Source organism: Macrotis lagotis, chromosome 4 (assembly GCF_037893015.1).
Source record: "Macrotis lagotis isolate mMagLag1 chromosome 4, bilby.v1.9.chrom.fasta, whole genome shotgun sequence".
NCBI classification, from domain to species: Eukaryota; Metazoa; Chordata; class Mammalia; order Peramelemorphia; family Peramelidae; genus Macrotis; species Macrotis lagotis.
Window position 1 is genome coordinate 112,472,644 of NC_133661.1, and position 25,937 is coordinate 112,498,580.

The 25,937-nt window shown below is 40.9% G+C and overlaps 1 protein-coding gene across 1 annotated transcript in view; it reads right to left on the reverse strand.

The window, feature by feature from the left end:
• The window catches only part of CNNM2 (cyclin and CBS domain divalent metal cation transport mediator 2), a 168,401-nt gene extending 146,519 nt beyond the window's left edge, over positions 1 to 21,882 (reverse strand). Inside the window, exons 1-2 of the mRNA XM_074236206.1 lie at positions 21,682 to 21,882; positions 19,017 to 21,531 (exon numbers count right to left, since the gene is read on the reverse strand). Of these exons, the coding sequence (XP_074092307.1) occupies positions 19,017 to 21,531; positions 21,682 to 21,882 (2,716 nt within the window). The remainder of the gene's footprint in view (positions 1 to 19,016; positions 21,532 to 21,681) is intronic.
• Positions 21,883 to 25,937: the final 4,055 nt, after the last annotated feature.

Here is a 25,937-nt window from a genome sequence, read left to right on the forward strand (position 1 = left end):
ATTCTATTTTCTTATTAATAATGGCTAACATTTATATAGAACTTTAAGGTTTACAATGTGCTTTACACATGTCATATAATTTGATCTTCACAATAATCCCCATGAAGTAGGCACTATTGTTGCTCCCATTTTATCTCCTTCTGATTTTATACCACATATTTCTATTCATTTTATTTAAGATAAAATGAGCCAACATTTAATCACTGATACTAGAGGAATAAGGAAATGCCTGCAATATAGAGGATTCTAAAGCAAAAGTATTCACTTGCCCAAATTTATTCATGGTTTTAGACCAGTGTAAAAGTATGTCAAATTTTTATAAAACCAAACCTTTGATGGTTTTATTTTAAAATACAGGAAGTGATAAAAATTATTAAAGCATGAGGAAAAAAGAATGTGTCAGATGAGACAAAATATGCATCTTATTTCCCAGCAATGTCCTTATCTTTCATCTTTATAAATTTTGAGGGGCACACTTAACCCATCTTTGTATCTCCTAAAACCAAACACAAAGTTCTGCAAATCAGAGTGAGAACTGGAGGTAAAAGTAGGAGGCTGCCTGGATTGAAGGAAGGGAGAAAGGAACAACACTTGAATTTCCTTTTCATGGCACATAGGTATTTATTTTGTGATACATCAGACCCCGCATATGAGTCTTTACAACTGTACTACAACAGTAATACAAGGAGGGCCTAGTTTTCAAAGTCAGAAGGATATACTCAATAAGGCCTTGCAGTGTCAAAGAACAGTTGATTACTGCTTTTAAGTTTTTTAAAAAGATTATGAAATTGGCAGTCATCAATGAATATATACTCATATACTCAATACACACATATACTCATATATGTATACTCATATACTCATATACTCCTATACATGTACTCATACATATACAACATATGACTCAATAAGATATACTCAATAGGGCAATAACAATGCCTTGTTCTGATTCTGCTATATCGAATAGGTATTCAATAAATATTTGTTGAATGGATCCATGAGAGCAGAAAAGGCATTGTGTAAAACCCAAGAGTCTACAAAGAAATCTAAGACATGGTTTCATTTTCAAGGAATTTACAATTCAGTTGTAAGAGACCTATAAAGGTAATAGTATAAGAAAAGCTAGGCTATCATATTAGTAATACAGAAGGCGAGATGCAACAGTATAGCAGAAAGATGATTAGGAGTCAGTAAAACTGATATGCCCCAAAGTTTGTGACCTTGGAGAAGTCTCTGGTCCTGGTTCCCATGTAACATGAAGAAGCTGGGGCAGCTAGGTGGTGTGGTGGATAGAGCACTGGCCCTGGACTCAGGAGTACCTGAGTTCAAATCCAGTCTCAGACACTTAATAATTACCTAGCTGTGTGGCCTTGGGCAACCCACTTAATCCCAATGCCTAGTCAAAAAATAAATAAATAATAATAAAAAATACATGAAGCAGCTGGACTAAGTTGGGTCCAAGATTTCTTCTAACCCTAACATCTTTATGACTCTAAGTTCATTAAGAATTTTTTTAAAGTGGGGGAGGGAGACGAGAGATTATAGCAGGCAATCTACCACTGATAGAATCATCAAGGAAAAAAACACATGAAGAAAATGGGAGCCTTGAAAGATGATCAGGAATTCCATAGGCAGAAAAGGGTGTCCATGCTGTGCAGAATGGAAAAGGATAGGTATAAAACTCTGCTCTCAAGAAGTTAACCCAAAAAAAAAAAAAAGCACAGATGAAAAGTGAAAACCACAACCTATTTGAACCTTGGCCAAGTTACTTAATGTCACTGAAGTCTGTTTCCTCATTTGCAAAGTGGGGGAAATAATTCCTGTACTACTTACATCCCAAATGAAATGATACCCCTTAGGACTATAGACAGGCTAATTATTTTATCCAATAAAAAAAGGCTATTATTAATAATAGAGCTAAAATATGTGAAGTAATAAAGACAGAAAATAGCTAGTCTACAGACTACACAATGGAAAAACATGATCAAATCTAGAGCTGGAAGGGAGCTCTAAGGTTTATCTACCCCAAGTCTGTCATTCTGCAGATGGCATCAGGGACAGGAACACAGTTGCAGAAGTCCACAAAACAGTGACTGTGGAATCCTTTTGGCTCTACTCTTCATTCACTTCCTAGGGAAATGGTAAGAAAATTTTCCAGCAAACTTGTCTGCCCATGTTATACCCTTCAGTATTAGTAATCTGCTGGGCAGGGTTCTGAAATCCTACTTTCTCTACAACTTTCTCTAGAAGCTGACCTTTAACCTGAAGAAAACTATTCATGCTAGTTCTATATTTACATAAACAGTGCTCAAATTAACAATTAAACAGCAGTTCTTCATCAGAGTTAAGCACCTTCTTTTATTCTTTTAATAGTAACAAACTCACAAACAGAACAGTGTGAATGCTACCCTGTTTAAAAAAATTACATAAATATATATATGTATATATATATATATATATATATATATATATATATATAAGTATATATATGTATCTATATAGGAATCAGGAACATCTATAATATTAAGTCACATATTATAGATATTCCTGGTTTCATATATAAGCTTTTTTGTCCATAATAGGTGGAATTTTTGTTGTTCATTGACATTTGTCATGTTCATTGATGACTTCCAAGTTCATAATCTTTTTAAAAAACTTAAAAACAGTAATCAACTGTTCTTTGACACTTGCAAGGCCTTCAAATATATCCAGTTTATTCAGCTGCAACATCAAACTTATTCTAGATGGACTAAAAGACTACCATACTGGAATAAATAAGAAATAAGCCTGAAAAATATATGAATGAGTTCAGCAATGAAGAGAATGTACCACATACTCTGGACTGATTTTTCCCAAGCAAATATAAAGTGTAAAGATAAATACACACTTTGATACTTGCTACTTTTCTGTTCAGTTATTTCCTCTAGATATTTGAATAGAATCTCTTTCAATAGCAACTTCTATTCAAACTTCAAAGTTAATTCAGGGGTGGTAGTTGATCCAGGTTTACTTAATAAACTTATAAAGCTGACTCAACAGAAAAAAAAAAGTGTGTTAACTATTATGCTAACCCTATTCTATAATGGAGTAATGGAGTACAAATCCAGCTTCTGTGATTTGATTTGTCAATGAAAAAAATATCCTGAGATACTACACTTCTGTCCTGTCAGTGAATAGAGAAATTGTGAAACTACAAAATACAATGAGGAAATTCCTGAGGAATACAAACGCAAAATAAAAGGGAACTGCCAATTTCTAAGTTTTTCTTCAATGAACCTTTAGGATAAAAAAAAATCAGAAATGATTTTGTGTAAAACACAAGCAAAAAAGTTTATTATCCAAAAAAGTCTTGGTAATAACAAAAATCTTGGGGCGGCTAGGTGGTGCAGTGGATAAAGCACCAGCCTTGGTGTCAGGAGTACCTGGGTTCAAATCCGATCTCAGACACTTAATAATTACCTAGCTCTGTGGCCTTGGGCAAGCCACTTAACCCCATTTGCCTAGCAAAAACCTAAAAAAAAAAAATATTGGTAATAACAGAAAAAGTCAGTTAACATGACTTTCAAAAGTATTTAGTTGGTAACAACTATTAGCACTATCAGTAAGTCTGAAAACCAAATCCAGTTAATGAGCAATTTTCACTTTTGTTTTTCATGAATATTAATATTAGTTGAGTATTTCAAATAATATAGATTTATATCTCCATTAATCTAAGTTCAAACTTGGTATATAACATTCAAAATTCTCAAATTGTAACATCCATTCTATCAGACACTAGTTAGATCCAGAAATCTTTAGAAGAAAAATAACTTTGTGGGGGCGGCTAGGTGGCACAGTGGATAGAGCACGGGCCCCAGAGTCAGGAGGACCTGAGTTCAAATCCGACCTCAGACACTTAATAATTACCTAGCTGTGTGGCCTTGGGCAAGCCACTTAACCCCATTTTCCTTGCAAAAACCTAAAACAATAAAAACAAAAACTAATAAGTTTAAAAGTCTCAAATGTTCATAGACTATCAATAAAACATTGTTTTGTAACTACTATTCCAATTCATCTCAATTCTATGTGAATCATTTTAATTAGCTGTTGCTGTTGATTCTTATCTGACTCTTCAAGACCCCTTTTGAGGTTTTCTGGGCAAAGTTACTAGAGTAGTTTGCTATTTTTTTTCTTCTCCAGTTTATTTTACAGAAGAACTACTAGCCAGATTTGAACTCATGAAAAAGAGTCTTTCTGATTACAAGTCTAGTGCTCTAACCAGTCAGTAGATGCACAAACATACTCTGAAATCCCCAGGTGCATCAAAATAATGACAATTCCAGAATCATCCACACTAAAAAGATAAAATTCTTACAAGAAATGGCAAGAATAATTTCCTCCTGTTGGACTGGGGCACACTTCATGGAGTCTGAAACCTGTGCCTCGTTCATTTCCACTTTTCCTGCATGTAAATGACACGAAAACTAATTCTATGCAAATTATAATAATGAAAGTGTCTCTCAACTACTGATTCAAATTCTAAGATCTGAAAAAACCTAAAAAAAGAAACAAATTCTAAGATCTGCAAATCAAAAATAAATAAAATTGTAACAATCCATGTTACAATACGAGCACACCAGAGTCACCTTTTTTTTAAGGGGGATCCCCCTTGTAGAATATCCATCAGAACAAAGAAAAGTTGTCTTTATTAGTAATCAAATTTATAGAGACCAAATAATTCCTGTCAAATTCCCTTCAAATCAAGAGTTTGGAAACAAGAAGTGAAATCAGTTTGCCTGGTCCTTAGAAGTGAGAGAAACTTGTCTAGTCATTCTAATTTCTCATACCATCTAGGTAAATGATTCTGCCACCTTTTTCCCTCCCTCTCTAAGACTCTAACAGTAAGTAAAAGAGTATCCATATAGAATCAGACTATTTTTCCAGTGACTGAAGATGAGCAGATGGATAAACTGAAGCTTTGCTCTCTACCAAAAAGATAACAGCAGTAAAACTTCACTTTCCCTCCATAAACCTAGTGCAAAAGCCTCCACCTTCATTCAGTCCATTCCCACTAATTAGACCTTAGAACTTTTCTGAAAGTGACACATTTAGAATATGAACTAAGACAGTATTTCTTTAAATATCTCCTAAATGACCCAAAGAAAATCATGGACAGTAAATGCCTAAGAGAGACAAGCACAACTTATTTTCAAAGTCCTAATGCCTCAGTTGGTCAGATTTTTATAGTTATATCAGCTGACTGACAATATCTTTGTCCTTCCCTAATTTGGAAGGATGAAACTTTCATTTGCAAAATATACCAGATGGAATTGTGAAATGATTCAATAATTTTGGAAGGGCTATAAAACTGTGTATATGCTTTGATCCAGTAATATCACTTCTAGATCTATATCCCAAAGAGATCATAAAAAAGGGGAAAGGATCCACACATACAAACATATTTATAGCAACTGTTTCTGTGGTGGCAAGGAATTGGAAATTGAGGGGATGGTCATCAGTTGGAGATTGTCTGAACAAGTTGTGGTATACAAATGTAATAGAATACTACTGTGTTGTAAGAAATGGTATGTTGTACCCTTTGATTCAACAATACTACTACTGGGTCTGCATCCTGAAGAGATCATGGAAAAGGGTAAAAATTCCACAAAAATATTCACAGCAGCATTTTTTGTAGAGTCAAAGAATTGGAAATTAAGGGGATGCCCATCAATTAGGGAATGGCTAAACAAATTGTGGTATATGTATGTGATGAATCACTATTGTTCTATAAGAAATCATGAGGGATGGGATTTCAGAAAAACCTGGAAAGACTTTCATGAACTGATGCTGAGTGAGATGAGCAGAACCAGAAGATCATTGTACACATTAACAAGAACATGGGGTTATGATCAATCATGATGGACTTATACAATAATCAAAGACAATTTCAAAAGACTTGTGATAGAAAATACCATCTATAGAGAAGGAACTATGGAGTTTAAATGAAGACCAAAGCTAATTATCTTCAACTTTTAAAAGCTGTTGTATGTATCATGTCATTTTTTTTAATGTTTTCTTTCTTCCATTTGGGATCCAATTCTTCTCTCACAACATGTTCAATATTGATCCATTTGGATCTCTAACAGATTGCTTTCTGTCAGAGGGAGAGGGGGAAGGAGAAAAAATGTAAAACGCAAAACCTTGCCAAAAAAAATTAGCAAAAACTACCAGTGCATGTAGTTGAAAAAGCAGATAAATAAAATATTTAAATTTTTTTAAATGATATGTAGGTGGACTTCAGAAAAACCTGGGAAGTTATACATGAACTGATTCTGAGTGAAGTGAGCAGAACCAGGAAAACATTGTATACAGTAACAGCAATATTGTGCAACAATCATCTATGATAGATTTATCTCTTCTCAGCAATACAGTAATAATTCCAAAAAAACTCATGATGAAAAATGGTATCAACATTCAGAAAAAGAGCTATGGATTTGAATGCAAATTGATGAATATTATTTTCACTTTTTTAATTTTTGTTTTTCCTTTCACATGGATTTTTTCTCTTTTGTTCCGATTTTTATTTCATAACATGATTAATGTGGAAGTATGTTTAACATGACTGTACATGTATAACCTCTATCAGATTGCTTGTTATCTTGGGGAGGGGGAAAGAAAGGGAGGGAGAAAAATTTGGGAACCAAAAATCTTAAAAAAAAATTGAATGTTAAAAACTATCTTTACATGTAATTAGAAAAAATAAAATACTATTAAGTAGAAATGGGTTTTTTAGGTTGTAAAAGCATGACTACACATTTATAATGTATGTCAAATTGCCCCTCAAGAAGGGGCACCCTTGAGCAGGAGGGAAGAAGAGAATTTGGAAATCAAAGTTTTAAAAAATAACATTAAGGGGCGGCTAGGTGGCGCAGTGGATAACACACTGGCACTGGAGTCAAGAGTACCTGGGTTCAAATCTGGTCTTGGACACTTAATAATTACCTAGCTGTGTGGCCTTGGGCAAGCCACTTAACCCTATTTGCCTTGCAAAAAAACCTAAAAATAAAAAGTATTAAAAACTGCTTTTATGCGTAACTAGGGGAAAATAAAAATATTAAATAAATAAATTTTAAGAACATATATATCATTAAAATAAAATTGCAAAAAAAAAAGAAAGAAGATGTCATAACAAATGGACAAGGGGAGAAGGAAGGGATAATTTATAGTTGAAAAGTTCTCAGCTATAAATAAAATGCAACTGCTTAAAGATGAAATATGCCAGTTTCTAGGACTTGATAATGGGGACAGATGCATAATCCAGTAACCTGAATTTATTGTATTTACAAAGAAATTTTGTACTCTCCTTTAATATAATTCCTAGAGGCATCCAGGACAAAGACTAGAATGTTTTTCCCATAGCATTATGCTCATGTCCTTCTCTACTGTTGCTGTCTCACATCACTTCACCTTTTATTCTCAAAAAAAAAAAAAAAAAGGCAACAAGTCAAAAAAGCCCCAAGAAGTTTTTTAAACGTGACTAGAATCAATGTCTTAGGCTTCTAAGAAAGTTCTCAGTACTCAGCAAAAGGTACTACACAAAATACATGATGAAAGAATAAATAAAGGCATGGAAAAGAATGACCAAAATAAGGGTATGGGACAAGAAGGTATCGAGTCTTAGGAGCTCTCTGATAAAACTCATCAGCTAAGGACTCTAACTAAACTTTCGAGAGACAGAACCCACAAAGGGACCCAGTGAGGCAGTTCTCCTACTCAAGGTAACCTGAAAAAGAGCAGAAAGGCTCTGCTCCCCGGTGTCAGAGGGGCGGCGGCCAGAGCCAAAGAACTTCAGCCTCCAGGAGGCAGACATAGGGTCCTGGGAGTCTCAGCTCACAGCAGCGGGGGAATCTCCTGAGCAGCACCCCGAGGAGCACCAGGCACAAAGTGGGGGAGCAGCGGGGGACCTCTGCCAGAATGAGCACATGGAGCCCAGCCCTCAGGTCACACAGGGAGCAGCTTGGTCTTTCTGCAGCCCAGAGCTGGAAACAGAAGCAGGCGGAGCTGTTAAGCAGGAGCTCCCAGGGCATGAGCCCATTGAGCTGAGGGAGGGGAGTGAAGAGAAACTGCGAGCTCGGTCCTCTGCCCCTGGAACAGGACTCTGGGGCTCTGACCACATTCAGATCCTGATCGCAGTCTAGCCACCCCCCCCCCCCCGCCCACCTCGGCCCCGTGGCAGAGGGGGGCCCTTATGGTCATTCACAGACCAGGAGGGAGGACAGAGCCTCACACACTGAGACCCTTGTGGGAGTGTCCCAAAAGCTCAGGAAGCACCCCAAAACCAGGCCCAGGCTGGAAAAATGAGCAAGCAGAGAAACAAAAGGAAGACTATTGAGAAATATTTTGCAAATGAGCCCAAGAAGGATCAAAATACTCAGTCTGAAGATGAGGAAGCACAAGCTCCTGCATCTAAAGACTCCAAGAAAAACAGAAATTGGGCTCAGGCTATGACAGAGCTCAAAAAAGACTTTGAAAATCAAATGAGGGAGTTGGAAGAAAAACTGGGAAAAGAAGGGAGAGAGATGCAGGAAAAACATGAAAATGAAGTCAGCAGCTTAATCAAGGAAATCCAAAAAAATGCTGAAGAAAATAGCATGCTAAAAACCAGCTTAGGTCAAATGGATAAAACAGTTCAAAAAGTTATGGAGGAGAAGAATGCTTTAAAAAGCAAAATTGGCCAGATGGAAAAAGAGATAAGAAAACTCTCTGAGGAGAACAAATCCTTCAGAAAAAGAATAGAATTCAGGGAGATTGATGAATTTGCCAGAAATCAGGAATCAATACTTCAAAACCAAAAAAATGAAAAATTAGAAGAAAATGTGAAATATCTCATTGAAAAAACAACTGATATGGAAAACAGACTTAGGAAAGATAATTTAAAAATTATTGGAATACCTGAAAGTCATGATCAGGAAAAGAGCCTTGACATCATTTTCAAAGAATTACTACAGGAAAATTGCCCTGATATTCTAGAAACAGAGGACAAAATAGAAATGGAGAGAATCCACCGATCCCCCCGAGAAAGAGATCCCAAAAAACCAACCCCTAGGAATATTATAGCCAAGTTCCAGAACTCCCAAGTCAAAGAGAAAATATTACAAGCAGCCAGAAGGACACAGTTCAAATATCGTGGAGCTGCAGTCAGGATCACACAGGACTTCGCAGCAACTACATTGGAAGCTCATAGGGCTTGGAATACAATATACTGGAAGGCAAAAGAGCTTAGAATGCAGCCAAGAATGAACCACCCAGCAAGGCTGAATGTCCTCTTCCGGGGAAAAAGATGGACTTTCAATGAACCAGGGGAATTTCAAATGTTCCTTTTGGAATGGCCAGAGCTGAAAAGAAGGTTTGATCTTCAGAAACAGGACTCAGGTGAAGCATGGAGATTGGAGGAGAGGGGGGAAATATGAGGGACTTAATGAAGATGAACTGCATGTATTCCTGCATAGAAAAATGACACTGATAATACTCATATGAACCTTCTCAGTTAATAGAGAAGGTAGAGAGAGCTTTTATAGTTGAAGCACAGGAGAAAGCTGAATTCGAAGATAAAATATGGTGTAAAAATGGAGTCAATAGCAAAAAAGGGAAATGGAATGGGAGAAAGAAAAAGGAGAGGGGGAATAGTCCAAGATATGTCACATAAGATTTTTTTTATTACAATGAGCTATTGAAATGATATGGAAGGGGGTAGGCAAGGGGGAATGAGGGAACCTTTGCTCTCATCAGAGATGGCTAGGAGAGGAAACAGCAAATATACTCAATGGGGTATAGACATCTAGAGTAAGAAGGAGGGGGGGAGCAGGGGGAAGGGGTGGGGATGTGAATAAAGGAGGAGAGGATGGATCATGAGGGGAGAGTGGTCAGATATAACACATTTTCTTTCTTACTTCATGCAAGGGGCTGGGATTGGAAGGCCTGCCCAGGACCATAGGGCCAGGTGGATTCTGGGCCTAAGGGGTGGTATGGGGGCTCAGGGCTTCTTGGCCCCAGGACTAGAGATCTGTCTGCTGAGCCAGTCAACGACCCTACAGCAGAGTCAGAGTGAAAGGAGAGAGAAAATAGAGTACATGGTAGTGGAGAAATAAGAAAGGAGGGAGTTGCGATCAGCAATGGCAACGGTGGAAAAATATGGAAGTAACTTCTGTGATGGACTTATCATAAAGAATGAGATCCACCCATGACAGAGTTGTTGGTGTTGGAACAAAGACTCAAGCACATTTTTTGTTATTATTATTTGGGGGAGGGTGCAGGGCAAGTGGGGCTGGATGGCCTGCCTGGGGCCACATAGCAGGGTGATCTTTGGGTGTCTGGGGCCGGATTTGGACCCAGGTGCTCCTGGCTCAAGGGCCAATACTCTGTCTGCCACCCAGCCACCCCTACTATCATTACTATTTTATTTTATTTTGGGTCTTTTTTTATTTCTTCTTTTTGGTTTTTGCAGGGCAGTGGGGACCAGGTGGCTTGTATGTCACATGGCTGGGTGATGGTTGGGTTTATGATGCTGGATATGGGCTCGGGTCCTCATGGCTCCAGGGCTGGTGCTTTGTCCATTGCGCCACCTGGCCAAACCTACAATTATTACTATTATTTTTTTTTATTTTAATTTTTTTTCTCTCCCCTTTACTTTTTTCGCCCAAGCAAGTCTATCTATATTCATGGGGGAGGAGAGGTATTTTGTTTACTTGTAAACAAGAATATTTTATTAATGTAAAAAAACATTTGTACAAAATGAGAATAAAAAAATAAATTAAAAAAAAACAAAAAAACAAAAAAAATTAAGGGTATGTCCTTTTTTCCCCTTAATTTTTAAAAAAAAGAGAGGAAGACAAAGACATTCTACCTTATACTGGAATTGAAGTATATCTCCTCTGCAGTACATTCTCTTTATTCTTCTAAAGATAAGTTAGGAACGAATAAGGGCCTAAAATATTATATGAATCAATAAATTGAACTTAGAGAATAAATGTACTATTTCAGCATCTAGGAAAATACAAATGGCCCAAACCGGTCTCTTTTACAAGTCTTTCAGACAATAAAGTCAGGGAAGACACCAGATTATATTCCTAGAGCCTGGGAAGTATGGGAGAGAAAGAACTCCAAAAAGGAGGGCATCTATACCCAGCAATGAAACTGAGGATAACAGATTATATCAGTGTTTATACTTAGTCCTAAGAAAAGTGACTGAACACAGGACAATTCCAGTCTCAGAGCTTAGTTGTGTACTAGATTAACTTGAAACCTAAAGGAAGAAAAAGACTTGATCAGTTTTATGATGTGTATACAATGTGCACAGAAAGACCGCTATTCTTTCTTTTCTCTTATTCTCTCTTGTATTTTTAAGAAAATGATGAGGGAAAGGCATAAAATTAAAATAAACCAGAACTGTTCCTTTGAATATCCAAAGCTTGTAATATATTTTCAGACATTAAAGTTAACAAATAGTCTCTTTATACATAAAGCTTAACAAATCTATACTTCTAATGCAAATGAAATCCAGAGGAACACAAGAGTCACTTAAAAACAAAGCTAGTATGATTCTATTAATTTCCTAGTCAAAGTATAGCATAGCTTGCTCAAAAATGCGTAGGATGTCCAAGGACTGTTATACATGATGAAACATTCTATTGGCTAAATAGAGTCTTTTTGTGATGTTCCTTGTCATTGATACTTTAAGTTGAGATTGAAATTACTAAATTTGGGGGAGCAGTACTTTTTCAGAATAGTTTGAGGTCTTCCATTCATCCCAATGACAGTTTTGTAAGATAAACAAGTGTCAGATTATATTTAAACAGAATAAGACATCTTCCTGCCTAGTCTAAATCATAGTTAAGTTAATCACCAGGTTGGTCAACAAGGTAATTTCTTTCCTGATTTCACTGACCTCTGTTCAGATCTTTTAATCTGACCAAATTCCAACTTTCTAAAGTCCAGGAGGAATTCTACTTCCTAAGAAACAATCTCTTATTATGAATATGAGGAAAAAGAAGATGTTTGAAGAAATGAAGTAAAATACAAAAGCAGATATATCCACTGGTGAGAATTTAAAATCCAAATTGCCCAAGGGGAATCTTACAACTTTATGATGCAGAAATTGAAAGAGTCAAAGAAATTCCAACCTACAACCCCAATTTATTCTTTGCTGCAGTAAACTGAGCATACTGTGTGTTCTTCTCATCAAGAAAACAACCAAAAGAGTAAATAAATTGCAAAGGGATCCCAGAAGAGTAAATATTTGCTATCAGGCCTATTACAATGGAAACAATGTCCAATATTTAACCACCCCTGGTTCCTTATATCATGAGTCCCTTGGCACCAAGTAGTCCCTATATCACCAGCCTCTTACCCAAACTAGTCTGATCTTGGAAGAGAGATTAGAAATGTGAAGTAAAATATCTGTTCAAATTTGGCTTTTTATTTATTTATGGTAACAATACTTACCAACAGAAATGTGAAATATTAGTATCAAGATTACAGGATGTGAAATCAAAACTACTCACAAAACCAAACATTGGCTTTCCTTTTCCAATAAGTACAATAAGTCTTAAGTAGAAAAGCTGCACTATACAGTGGAAAGAACCATTCCAATACCAAGATTTTATCATAAAAAGAGTTTAAAAAAAAGAAAAAGAGGACCTAGTGAGAAATAAAGTAGTCATGAAAATATGTACATATAATCATAGCTGTTTTATTTCTAAAAGCAAAAATTGGAAACCTCCATGTCTAAATAATTGAGGAAAAGCTGAATAAAGAAAGTTGAATTGCTACAATGGAGTATCACACCCTCCAAAAAAGGAATACTTATGAGATATATAAGGATATGTCCTAAGACCGATGAAGGAATTCATGAAGCAAAGAGAATGCTGTCAAATCGTAGCCCACCTTTACATGATGACTACTACGACATAATAAGAAAACAAAGCCCAAGGGAGAGGTGCAATCAGGCAGACTTAAAAAAGGACATTTGCGTAGTTATCTATCTAACCAAAAAAATTTTGGTTCTATCTTTATTAAATGCAAAAGGATACACGAAAAGTTGTATTCCTTATTTCGTACGTATGATAGGTTATAACATTTTTTTTTTAGGTTTTTACAAGGCAAATGGGGTTAAGTGGCTTGCCCAAGGCCACACAGCTAGATAATTATTAAGTATCTGAGACCAGATTTGAATCCAGGTACTCCTGACTCCAGGGCTAGTGCTTTATCCACTGCACCACCTAGCCGCCATAACATTTTTTTTAAAAGAACACTGATCAACACTCGGGAAACCTGGGCTATTGTCCTAATTTTTTCATTAACTAAGATGTTAGCTATGTTAACCCACCTTGTTGGGTTTCCTTTTCCTCACTTCTACAATGGAGTGGTGAATCTGAACTAAATGATATCTAGTCCATTCCAGGTCTGGAAGTCCACAATTCCTCTCTTTCCATTTCAGTGTTTATGCATATATATATATATATATATATATATGCATATATCTTATACATGTTGATTTATGTGCTTTGAAGACTCATTGTAATATGCATTCCTCAAGACAAAGCTACCCAAGTTGTGTTCCAAACCTTCAGGAACCTATAGAAAAGCACATTATAGAATTCAGCCAACATATATATGCAGCTCTCAAACTAACACTTTATTAAGTGAAGAAACTGAGCTATCAAATGTTAAAACTGCAATATAATAATATGGAAAGGCATGTCATGATAGAGGAACATATTTCTATACATTTCTATTTTCTCACAGAAGAATGCTGTTATCTGGACATCTGTACCAAATCCCTTTTATCCACCCATTCTCAGCAAAGATAAGGAGGAGGAAGTCAGAGAGAAAGAATTCAAGAGCCTGGCTCAAATAACTTGGTTAGCCTGGCCATCCCTAGTACTGTAACCCAGAAGGCACTAGGATACCTCTATGTAACAGCTGCAAAGTTAAAAGATAAAAACATCAATGGATAACTAATTCTTCAGGATTTGAAAGGTTCAATCTGAAGGCTATCATCTCTACCTATTTGTAAAGAAGGACTTTGGAAAGTAAATGAGAGAAATCGTCTGGTGTAGGCTACAATTTTGTCCATTTTAGCTGGATTTTCTCTTCCCCCACCAAATACTGCTTTCCTTCAAAAAGTTTTCCCAAAAGAAAAGAATCTATAGCAGCTCTCTTAATCTAGAGATTAAGGGTTGCCCAGCATATGGGAATGGCTGAACAAATTATGGTATGTGATTGAGATGAAATGCTTTTCTGTTTTGGGAAATGATGAACAGGATACTCTCAGTAAAAAACTTACATGAGCAGATGCAACGGAAATGTATCTTATACAAAGTAACAGCAATACTGCAAGATGATCAGCTGTGAATGACCTACCTTTTCTCAGCACTGCTGTGACTCAAGAGAACTCTAAAGGATTTATGATAAATGCTACCCAACCCAAAGACAGAGCTGATGGTGTCTGAATAGAGACTGAAGCATGCTTTTTCCCCTTTATTTTTCTTGAGGCCTCTCTTTTTTTTGGGGGGGGAGAGTATATTTACTTATACAGCATGACTACTGTAATAATTTTTTTTTCATGGCTATATATTTTTAACCTACATCAGGTAACCTGCTTTCTCTCAATGGGGAGAGTGGAGTGGGAAGAAGGGAGAAAATTTGGAACTCAAGGTTTTGGAAGTAAAAACTGAAACTTATTTTTGCATGTAATTGGGGGGAAAAAGTTTAAAATAATAAAATAAAATAAAACACACAAAAAAAATTTCCCAAGATTTCTATAACCTCACCAAGGGATTCATCATTCTCTTATTTAGGTCTGTTATCATAAAACTAGATGCATAGGGCAGAGTCATTAAGCACTGTCCATTTAGAAACTGATTTTTTTATATAGGTTATAAAAACAAATACAAAAATGTTTATTAAAATTCAATGTTCCTAGCACCATAACTATAACAAATGATGAACTGAGAAATCATGGCAAGCATTGACACTGAAAAAAAACTCTGGATCACTGAAACAACAAACCCACTAATACAATATTAACAGTACAACAGAGTTTCAAGAGAAAACCTTGTGGTTTCTCCATGTTAAGACCCGAAAAGTGAACACCTTGAATTAGGAGCACACGTGGCAAGATTAGTCAAGGCAAAAACAAAACTGGAATGCCAACTGAGGTATGATTACTATACAAATGAAACACACATCTAGACCCACATCTCTGTAGATACTCTTTCACTTTTATTTATATTACTGAACTTTTCTAGTCTCTCCACACTAAAGGATAATGCAGATGACTCACTATTATACAAAAGCTTCAATGTGGATCCCACCTACCTGAGCTCCTCACTCTGAAATAAATTAGTCACTTTTTCCAGGAGATCTGGGTTGTTAAGCTCTTTAGCTTAAGGAATTTGAGAAAAGGAAAAGAAATAACAACTACATTTGGGAAACTGGTTTTGGCAAATATTATTAGCAAATCTCCTTTCTCCAGTGTACTGCCAAATACCAACACAGTCATCTTTAACTCCCAGAAGATAAAAATCCTTGGAGGAGCATTATTACCAGTTTACAATACATCCAGAATAAATAGATAGCTAAGGAATAAAATTGGAGGAGTAGGGAAAAGGAGGGGGCCGTGCAGAAAATCAAAAGACATCTTTGCAATTTATACCTAAGGAAATTGAAGAAACACCAGGGAACAGCAAAGAGATGAAAAAACAACTCTAAGTTTAATGGTAGATGGTTAAAGACATCTTTCTTCAAGGATTATGACTGAAAATCAACATATGTAACCACAGGCTTGACAGAATGCTTCAACTTCTTTTTTACAAATTGATTAAAAGGTTTAAGTTCAAATGCCTCATGAGTCTGAAACATAGACAAAAATCCAGTGGCAATATACACTCAAGTTTTACTAGAAGGTTTTCCAAATCACATTATCTATTTTTAGAGACTACATCATTACTTTGCTCCCCCTCCTTAATTCCCCCTGAACATCATGTTAGTTTTCAGGCAAGAATTGAATATCACATATTCTACTAATACTAAATGATATACTTCTAGTAACACATTTCAAAATGTTTTCTTTGAAAAAAGATGGCTAAATGGGAAGCAAATTTCTCAAGAAAAGAAAACAAAGTTAAGATATGGGGAAATGACAGATGACAACCAGAAATAAACTAACAAATAGTAATTTGAATAAAGTCACAGACAAAAACTATTTGAGTGGGATCAGGTTCAGAAAACCATTTATAAGCTGAGGTGGGTGGGGGTGAGGTACCTAAGGCAGAAAGAACAAAGTGAGCATTAGCCAGACTGAAGTAAATGGTAGAAAAAAGCTATAAAAAAAGACATTATACTTATTGTTTTACAATTGAAAGAGGATAAAGTATTTTGAGAAATTTCATAATTTTTCTGTTAAAAATCCTTGTGCCTAATTGTTAGCTAAGGAGGAGGAAAATATTTTTGTCAACTGAGTAGTAGTAAAAAAGAAATAGAATCCTTTACCCTACCCATCTCTCACATGTACATTAGCTGCTTGTATATCATTTCCTCCATTAGAACATGAGTTCCTTGACTGTAGGAACTGGCTATGCCTCTATATCCCTAGTACTCAGATCCTGGCACAGAGTAAAGATTGACTTGTTGGCTTGTCTACCTGGCAATTAGTGATTATGGACAGGTAAACTGTTTGAGAATTTAATGGTCTATCTTTTTTTGTTGTTGTTAAGTCCAATGTAATTACCTTCCTGGATTCCATTTTGCTATATTCATGTGTCCATTCATTCATTCAGTGAACAAATATTTATTAAGCAGATGCTGTACTATGATAAAACTATGATAGTATGTAATAACTTTGAGAAGACTCAATCACTGCCCACATGGAACTTGCTATCTAGGAGAAGACTAAGATAACTCAAAAAAAAACCAAACTATAACATATAATATTACATGATGTGTTAAAAACTTGCAAAACAAAGTGCTAAGTGAAGACTGAAAGGTATCATGGAGGGAGGCTCTAGGAAAACTGGAAGATATGGCATTTGAGTTGAGTTTAAGGGAGGGTAAGAATTCAACTAAGGAAAAGGGGGAAAAGGAAGGTATTCCTTGCATTGGGAGCTCAGGAGAGTGGAGGGTGATTAATTAATAAAACAGATTAGTTTTGACTGAAATTAATGAAGAAAAGGAGTGCTGCCAGGGAATGACAAAGAAGCTTGAATTTTACTGGGTGGTTATCAGTTGGTGACCAAAGATTTATGAGTAGAGAAATGGCATACCTAAGTATAAGAAAGATTATTCTTGCTGGGGATACTAAAAAAAAAAAAATTTGACTGGAAATGAAAAGAACCATGTGAGGAGGCTACTGCAATATACCAAATGAACGGTAATGAAGGCCTGTACTTGACAGTTGTCAATGGGAATAGATGGATGGAGGAACATGAGAGGAGGGAGTTGGGTAACTAATTGGATCTGAGAGGTAAAGGAGAAGAAAGAGTTAAAGGTGACACCAAGGTCACAAACAGGGGAGAAAGGGAGAATGGTAGCACCACCAAGAGAAACAGGGCAGGTGGGTTTTTAGAAGATAAAAGGAGTAAGACTAAAAAGAGGTTAACCCACAGAAACCTGATTTCTGCAAACATTCACCAAACTATCTCACAGGATTGTTGTAAGGAAAGGACAAAGCTTAAATGAGCATGATAGCTAATTACTCAAATATTCAATATTTTACTATGATTAATTCATCCCAGAAAATGGAATTAAGGAATATACTGATGGGTCAATATTGCTGATTCTCACATGGAGGGAGTCATCTGTTTGGGGAGGCTGCAGGAAATAAAACAAAAAAGTGTCCGGGAACACTTTTGCCCCTTAGAAGGTGTAAGCCTCTTGATCATTTTCATCAGAAACCAAATACTTTTACTTCAAAGCAATATACTAGAAGATAAAGGGATTTTTTCTTTGAAACCCAGTAGATGCTACTACCTTTACTAGAAAAGATTCTGGCTGCCAAGTCCTTGCATGATCAAGACACATAACAGATACCACGAACAAATCAGTCTATAGGCTACTCTTTCCTACAAACAACCTTGGTTCCCAGCATCGTTGACATACTTCACCTAAACGTACTAGGTAGTCAAGGTTAAAAAGAAAACTTATTAGGTCAGAATTACTAAGACCTAAACAAACAACTATTAATAAAGGGATGCAGCAGGTTAAGGGGTCAAGCTTTGTGCAGAACTCATATTTGGCTTTGGAAATTCTATTGGTTGTTTCCTGTAAATGTAAAAACAAATTGACAAGAAAGTTAAGCAAAGATATAACCTTAGTGAAAGGTTAACTTTGGTCTTCCCAAATTACATGCTAATAACTAACCTGGTTCTAAAAAGCTCTTCTCTCGCTGAAGCAGGTCACATCTAGGCGGTACTCGGGTCAGCTCCCTCTCTCCCTTCCCCCTACACCAAGTACCGTGTAGCCAGCCTTGTTTTGCCCTAAGGGCTTCACGCAACCATGAAATGGAGTGCAAGAAATGGCACTTTCCAAACTCTGGAAAGACGAGGGTTTGGGACACGGTTGAGCCAAGTCCTTAAAGGGCCGTTTAACAATACCAAGCAAGAGAACCTGCACCTACAGAGTCAAGCCAACATCTTCAGGACGCCTAAACCGCCTCAATCGGAACCCAAAGCAGGGCGGCAGAAGCGCCCTGTCAAGCGCCGGGATCCAAACCTCTCGGCCCCCGGCGGAACCAAACCACGGATTCCAGCCCCGAAAGCTGAAGCTGGGGAAGCCCGGGTCGGTCCTTTCGCGTCTTACAAACCCCTCCTCCCCCCTCCCTCCCGGGCTCTGCAATAAGATAGGGAGGGAGGGAGGGAGGGAGGGAGAGAGAGATTCCCAGTCAAGGGGCCACCTTGGAGGAGGAGGAGGAGGAGGAGGAGGAGGAGGAGGGGAGGGCGAAGGCAGGGGAAGGGGCAGACCGAGGTAGCGGAGCGGCCCACCTTTCTTAAACTCTTCCAGCATGGCGTCCAGCTTGGTGTCATTGAAAACGAAATGCAGGGGGTGGTTGTAAAACTTGGTGATGGTTTTCAAGGGAGTGGAGTCATCGGGGTCCACGAAGGCCAGGTCCTTGACGAAGAGGAGGTCGACGATGTTGGAGCGCTCCCCCTCGAAGACCGGGATGCGGGTGTAGCCGCTCTCCATGATCTCGGACATGGTGTTGAAGTCCAGGATGGCCTCGCCGGTGATCATGAAGCAGTCCCGCAGCGGGGTCATCACGTCCTCCACCGTCTTGGTGCGGAGCTCCAGCGCCCCTTGGATGATGTTGAGCTCCTCCTTGACCAGGTCGTTGTAGGGGTCGGTGACGCGCAGCATCTCCAGCAGCTTCTCGCGGTTGTAGACGGTGCCGATCTCCTGGCCCAGGACGCAGTCCAGCAGCTTGCTGACCGGGTAGGAGGCCGGGAAGGTCATCATCATGAAGAACTTGGTGAGGAAGATGGTGTTGGCGCCCACGGCCAGGCCGTGGCGCGAGCAGATGGCCTGCGGCACGATCTCGCCGAAGATGACGATGCCGATGGTGGACACCACCACGGCCACCAGGCCGGAGCCGGCGATGTCGTCCAGCAGGATGGTGAGGGTGGTGTTGACCAGCACGTTGCCCAGCAGCAGCGAGCACAGCAGGTAGTTGCCCTGGCGGCGCACGGGCTCGATGCGCTTGGCGTAGTTCTTCTCCTTCTCGGTGCCGCAGTTCTGCACGATGCGCAGCTCCATGGGGTCCAGCGCCATCAGCCCCAGGTTGAGGCCGCTGAACATGCCCGACAGGCAGAGCAGCAGCGAGATGAAGATCACCTGCAGCCAGAAGGGCAGCAGGAACTTCTTCTCCTCCCCCACGATCATCTTCGTGTCCTCGCCGTCGTGGTAGATCCAGGTGGTCTCGGCCCAGGGCGGCGGGGGCAGGCCGGCCACGCCGCGGCCGCCCTTGGCGCCCCCCGGGCCGGCCGCCGCGCCGGGGCCGCCGGCCGCCACGGGCGGCGTGGAGAGCGAGGTGCACAGGTAGTACGACTTGCTCTTCTCCGTCTTGCGCAGCGGCTTGATCTCGATCTCGATGATGCCCGACGTGCGGCGGTTGAGCACGATGTGCGGCCGGATGATGATGTCCGAGGTGCGGATGCCGCAGCGCTGGGGGCCGCCGTCCGGCTCCGGCCGCAGCGGGCCGCCGCCGCGCTCCGCCTGGCCCTGCCGCCGCCGCTCGTGCTCCGTGAAGGCGATGCGCGACCAGGTCTCGTTGTTGATGTTCTGCCCGTAGACCCGCAGCTTGACGCGGGTGCGCTCGCTCACCCGCAGCGCGCCCCCTTCCATGAACGACACGTCGTTGGTGTCCTCCAGCCGCAGCCCGATGATCACCGTCTCCTCCGCCTCGCCGGCCCCCGCGCAGCCGCCCCCGCCGCAGCAGCAGCCCAGGAGCAGCAGCAGCAGCAGCAGCGGCGGCGGCGGCCGCGGCGGCGGCGCCGGCGGCACCTCCCGGCCGCGGCGCGCCGCCATCTTCCAAGCGGGCAGTGCGGCGGCCGCCGGCCCGCCCGCCATCTTTACTCCGGGCTCTAGCAGCGCCGCAGCCGATCGCGAGGGGGCTGCTCCGGCTGCGGCTTCATCCTCGCCTCCCCGGCCGCCCGAGGCGCAGGCACCGGCGCTCAGCGGGGCTGCCCCCGGGAGTGCGCCCCCGACGCTTCGCGGGCCCCTTCCCTCGCGGACACTGACGCCGCCGGGGCCGGACGCCGGACCTCTAGCCGGAGCGGGGAGGGGGGGGGGAGGAGGCGGGCGCGGGCCGGCCGCCGCCTTGAGGAGCAGGCGGGCCGACCGGTCCGGAGCCAGCGCCCGCCCTCTCGGCGAGGGGGCTGGAATGAGGGCGGGGCCCCCGGCCGCCCCGCGGCCCAATGGCGAGGCCGGGGGGCGGGGCCTCCCTCGCCCCGCCCCCTCCCCACGCCAAGTTTCCAACTGCAAGGCGCGTGACTCTTGTGTATGTGTGCGGGGAGGGGGCGTGGCCGGCGGGCGCCCGGACGCCAATGGGAGCCCCGAGCTGGCCGAAAGGAGGCGGGGCCGCCCGAAGCCCAGCCAATGAAAGCCGCCCCTCCCTCCGGCCGGGCCGTCTCCTTGGGGAACTTGATAGTAGACGGAGGCTCGCGCCTCTCCTGCGGGCTGCGGCGTCGCCTCTGGTTCCCGCGCGCGTTCCGTGCCGGCCGGCCCCGGGCGCGGCGAGGGGGCTCCGCGGGCCGGGGGAAGGGCCACCGAGGCGGCCCCGGCCCCAGCCGCAGCGCCCAAGCGCCCACGTGCTTCCAGCCGCGGCCGCTGGGAGAAGCGGCGCCGCGGAGGAGGCGCCCTCGGGCGGCTGGTGGAGCCGCAGCGCCGCCTGCCGCCGGCCGGGGCGCCCCGCGGGGGCTCTCGGTGCCCAGCGCCCCGTCTGTGCTTGTCCACAAACTGTCTGAAGCCGGGGGGCGCCCGGCGCAGGCTCTGTGCAGCACTCTTAGTTATTAATTAATAAGAGTATTAATGAAACTGAATGAAAATCACATTCATTAACAAATTGTCATTTATCAATAAACTATAATCGATGAATAAATCGTTTATCCAGTTACACGGTGTATCAAACTAATCAATTAAAACTTTCGATACTGAGCTTTGAAGAAGCCCGGAGATAGGGGTAACGAAGAGGGTTTGTCCGGAGGACCCCAGCCCAGAGGTGGGCGAAGTGGGCAGAGGGCCGCTGCGCTGATGGGGGCGGCTGGGACATGGTGGCCGCTGGCGTCCGTGCCCCCACACCCGACAAGGGCGGACTCCGGGTGAAGCGTGCTCAAGTGACAGGGGCTCGCCCATGGCCACTTGTCTTCTGCACGACACCGGACAAGGGCTAACGGATCCTCGGTTTTCTCATCTGGAAAAAGGGGTAATACTTGCCCTTTATGTCATCATACATAACATAGGGCCACAGAAATGCTCAATAAACGATTATCAGATTAAAAGAACACACTCCAGGTGATGATCTGGAAAACCTTAAAGTGAGTTTGCTCTGTTTTTTTTTTAAACCAGGCACATTTTATACCTTTGGATGATTCATGTAACTTGGGGGGGGGGGGGGTCAGTTTTATTTAACTGCTCCAAAGATACCATAATATTTGTTTCAATTTTTCCTCATTCCAGTCTGATTCTCTCCCCAATACATATACACACCACACACACACACACACACACACATACATACATCTTCATCCTTAAAATTTGTATTTGAGGGGCGGCTAGGTGGCAGCGGATGGAGCAGAGGCCCTGGAGTCAGGAGTACCTGGGTTCAAATCCGGCCTCAGACACTTAATAATAATTACCTAGCTGTGTGGCCTTGGGCAAGCCACTTCACCCCATTGCCTTGCAAAAACTAAAAAAAAAAAAATGTTTTGAAATCAAAGGAGAAATTTGATTGACAGCCATGTTCTCTTTCCCTGAAATAATAAAACTTAGGAATATTAGTCTAAGGTTAGAGGTAAGGAGTTAAATGAAAAATTGCCAGAAAAAGGCCCAAAGAGAAATTTCGAACTAATCAGCTTTAGAAGTAGCTTCTTGATGTTGTTTAGTTGTTTCAGCCACATCTGACTCTTCCTAACCCATTTTGGTGTTTTCTTGGGAAAGGTATTAGAGTGGTTTTTCCAATTTCTTCTCCAGCTCATTTAAAGGAAATGGAGGTAAATTGGTTTCAGTGACTTGTCCAGGGTCCCATCTGGTCTGAGGACAGATTCGAACATAGATTAGTTTTTCCATCTCCAGGCACTGCCAACTAGCTGCCCACAAATAGCTTAGGAGTTCTCAACTTTGGGTCAATGAACTTGATTTTTAAAAACAAATTGATAATATTTCAATATAATTGGATTTTTTGCAATTCTATGTTTTTGGTATGCATTTTAAAATATTATTCTTAGAAGAGCAACATAGGCTTCACCAGACTGCCAGAAGGGTTTAAAAAAAAAGAAAAAGAAAAAAGTTAAGCATCCCTGACTTAGACTTTAGAGAATGAGGAAGAAGGGGAGAGGAAGGAAGAAGGGGGAGAGGGAGGAAAAGGAGGAGGAAAGCAAGAGAGGAATACAGGGGGGGGAAAAAGGTGAGGGAGGAAGAGGGGGACCCTTAGACCTCGTGGTTACCACAAGGAGCTCAGAATTTCACTGGGCAATCCTTCCAACACACCAGCCACAAAGTTGTCTCCATTGCCTTGCACAGTGTCAGGCTTATAGCAGATGCTTAATATATTCCTTTTGAGTTCCTATCCCTCTAGAAATAAACAGTAGATAACTTTGAAAAATGGTTGTAGCTAAAAACTCATAAGCATCAGGTGAACATCTTTACCCTTTTCCAGCCTAGTCGTTCAGACTATAGTCCCTTTCCTTTTTAAATCTTTTCAATTTGGTAGTCACTACAAAACATCATGCTCCATTGGCACAACTTCTAATGCCCCAATGAGGCAGAAGAAGCTAGGAATCTAGTGAAAGAGAACTTAAGACTATAAGAAGCTGAGTGCAGTCATTTCAGCAGTGGTCCACTCTTTGTGGCCTCATTTGGGGTATTCTGCCAAAGAAATTGGTTTGCCATTTTCCTATCCAGCTCAATTTACAGATGAGGAAACTGAGAAAAACAATGTAAAGTGACTTGCTCAGGGTCACAGAACTAGCAGTATCTGAGGTCACATTAGAACTCAAATCCTTCTAACTCCAGGACCAGTACTCTATCCACTACTCCACCTAGCTGCTCTTTCACAGAGATCTACAACCAGAGAACTGGTTTGTCCTTGTAAAAAATGCAAGGCAGTCAAAAACAAAGGATTTGAAATTTTAGATGATAAATATATCCCTTCCAAAACAAAGGGCATTGGGCAGAAATGCCCAATATATTTCTCACACTTCCAGAATAAACTGGCAATAAATTATTGGGATCAATGGTAGTGGAGGCAGAGAGTAGAGGGAAATGATGAATGAATGAGACCAGACATTTGTCAATCCTGTAACTTTGGCGCAAGTCATTTAAATTCTCTCAACCCCAGTTTCCTTATCTGTAAAATAGGACTAGCAGCATCTATCTCACATCGTTTTTGTAAGACTCGAATGAGATAATATGCTAAAGTGCTTGGAAAACCTTAAAAATCTGGAAACTAGTAATTGTTTTTAATGGTATAACTAGAAACATGGGACTCCCTAGCAAAAACTATCAGAAAGATCACACCAACCTTTTGTAAGCTGAACAATACAGAAATGCAATTCTGAAATGTAAATTCCGAAATGTAAATAGGGATTTCTTAGAAGGAAAAAAAGGGTTTTGCACTTCCAAAGTCATATGAAGTTAATTACCTTTCCTAAGGAACTAAACTTAAGTGAGTTCACTGAATATATAAACTTAAGTCAGTTCCTCCAATAGAAAGGGTTTCTCTGATGGAAGCAGTTATGGTATTAAATGTTGAAATGTTGTACATTACTGGAAGCCCCGGGATCTTCTGGGGATCCTTCTTGCCTTGAAATCCCTTTATCTGATCAGTAGTGCCTGTGGCTACACAAATGGAAATCCAAGCTTTAGTCCAGATTTTAGTGTTGCCTAGTAAAGGCTGGAGGAGAGGGAGGAAGAAGGAAAGAGGGGGGGATGTGAGGAGAGGGGGAGAGGAAGGAAGAGGGGGAAAGGAGGAGAGAAAGAGGGGGGAAGAAGAGAACAGGAGGAAGAGGAGGGAGAGGGAGAAAAAGGAGAAAGCAGAAGAGGAGTAGAGGGAGGAAGAAAAGGAGAGAGGGAGGAAGAGGGGGAGGGAGGGGAGAAGGGAAAGAGGAGAAGAAGGAGAAGGAAAAGGAGAGGGAGGGAGAGGGAGAGGGAGGAGGAAAGGGAAAAGGAGAAAAATAAAGGATAAGGGGGGAGGGAGGAAGAAAACAAGACCTAAGCAGATTCGTGGATTCAGTGTCCTTGACTTCAGTAATTATTTAATGGTTTTTGCCAAAGGTAAATTCCTAGTTCTCTTTCAAATGAGATAACACTGGGCTTAGCCCAGTGCCTAAAACCAAGTAGGTGTTTAATAAACTTCTGTTTCCTTTCCTCCCTGCCCCCTTTTCAGCTTCTGGGTGACCCTCTAAATGTGTGCATTTAATCTGAGCAAAATCAGTCATTCTTCCCAAAACCTTCTTGCACACATAATACTCCTGACTGAAATAATCCACAGCAACAAATCAAGATGAAAATATGAAACTGGGACCTCTATGATTCCTTGGTCTGCAAAGACTAATTGGAAAGTCTCAAAAATTCCATGAACTGTCCAGAGGAACTGTCAGAACTGTCAGAATACCAGGATTATGAAAAATCATGTATTTAGTCTGGAATTTTTAGGATACCCTGTGAAACATAAACATCACAATATAATCTATGGGTTTTCGTTTTCAACATAAACCCCAGACTTTATAGGGAAATTTTTCTACTTAAGAAAATTACCTAATATTAAAAGTATTCAAAACCCTTGCAGAATCAGATTTTAGAGTCAAGCCAAACCCTTTGCTGAATCTCCAGAAGGAAAACCAGAGATAGGTAAATACCAGATCCTGTAGGTCTCCCCTCAGAAGCTACCTTGCCTTCCCCTGAATTGCATCCACCTTCTGGGAAACCAAAGGATTTCTCTGGACTGGTGCAGTGTTTGCTTTAACACAAATGGTGACTTTAGCAGGAATGTACATCCTTCAAGGGCAGAAGCAGAAAAGAAACAACAGTACCATTTACTTTTCCAATAGGATTTTCCAGTCTATTTTTGCTCTTTCATTTCCCACCTTCTCTTGGCACTTCCTGGTTCTTTTGTGGCACCCTGACTATATTTGAAGAAAGAAAGGTTTCTCATTTTCCAGACCTCATTCAGTTCATGGAATTTTTTTCTG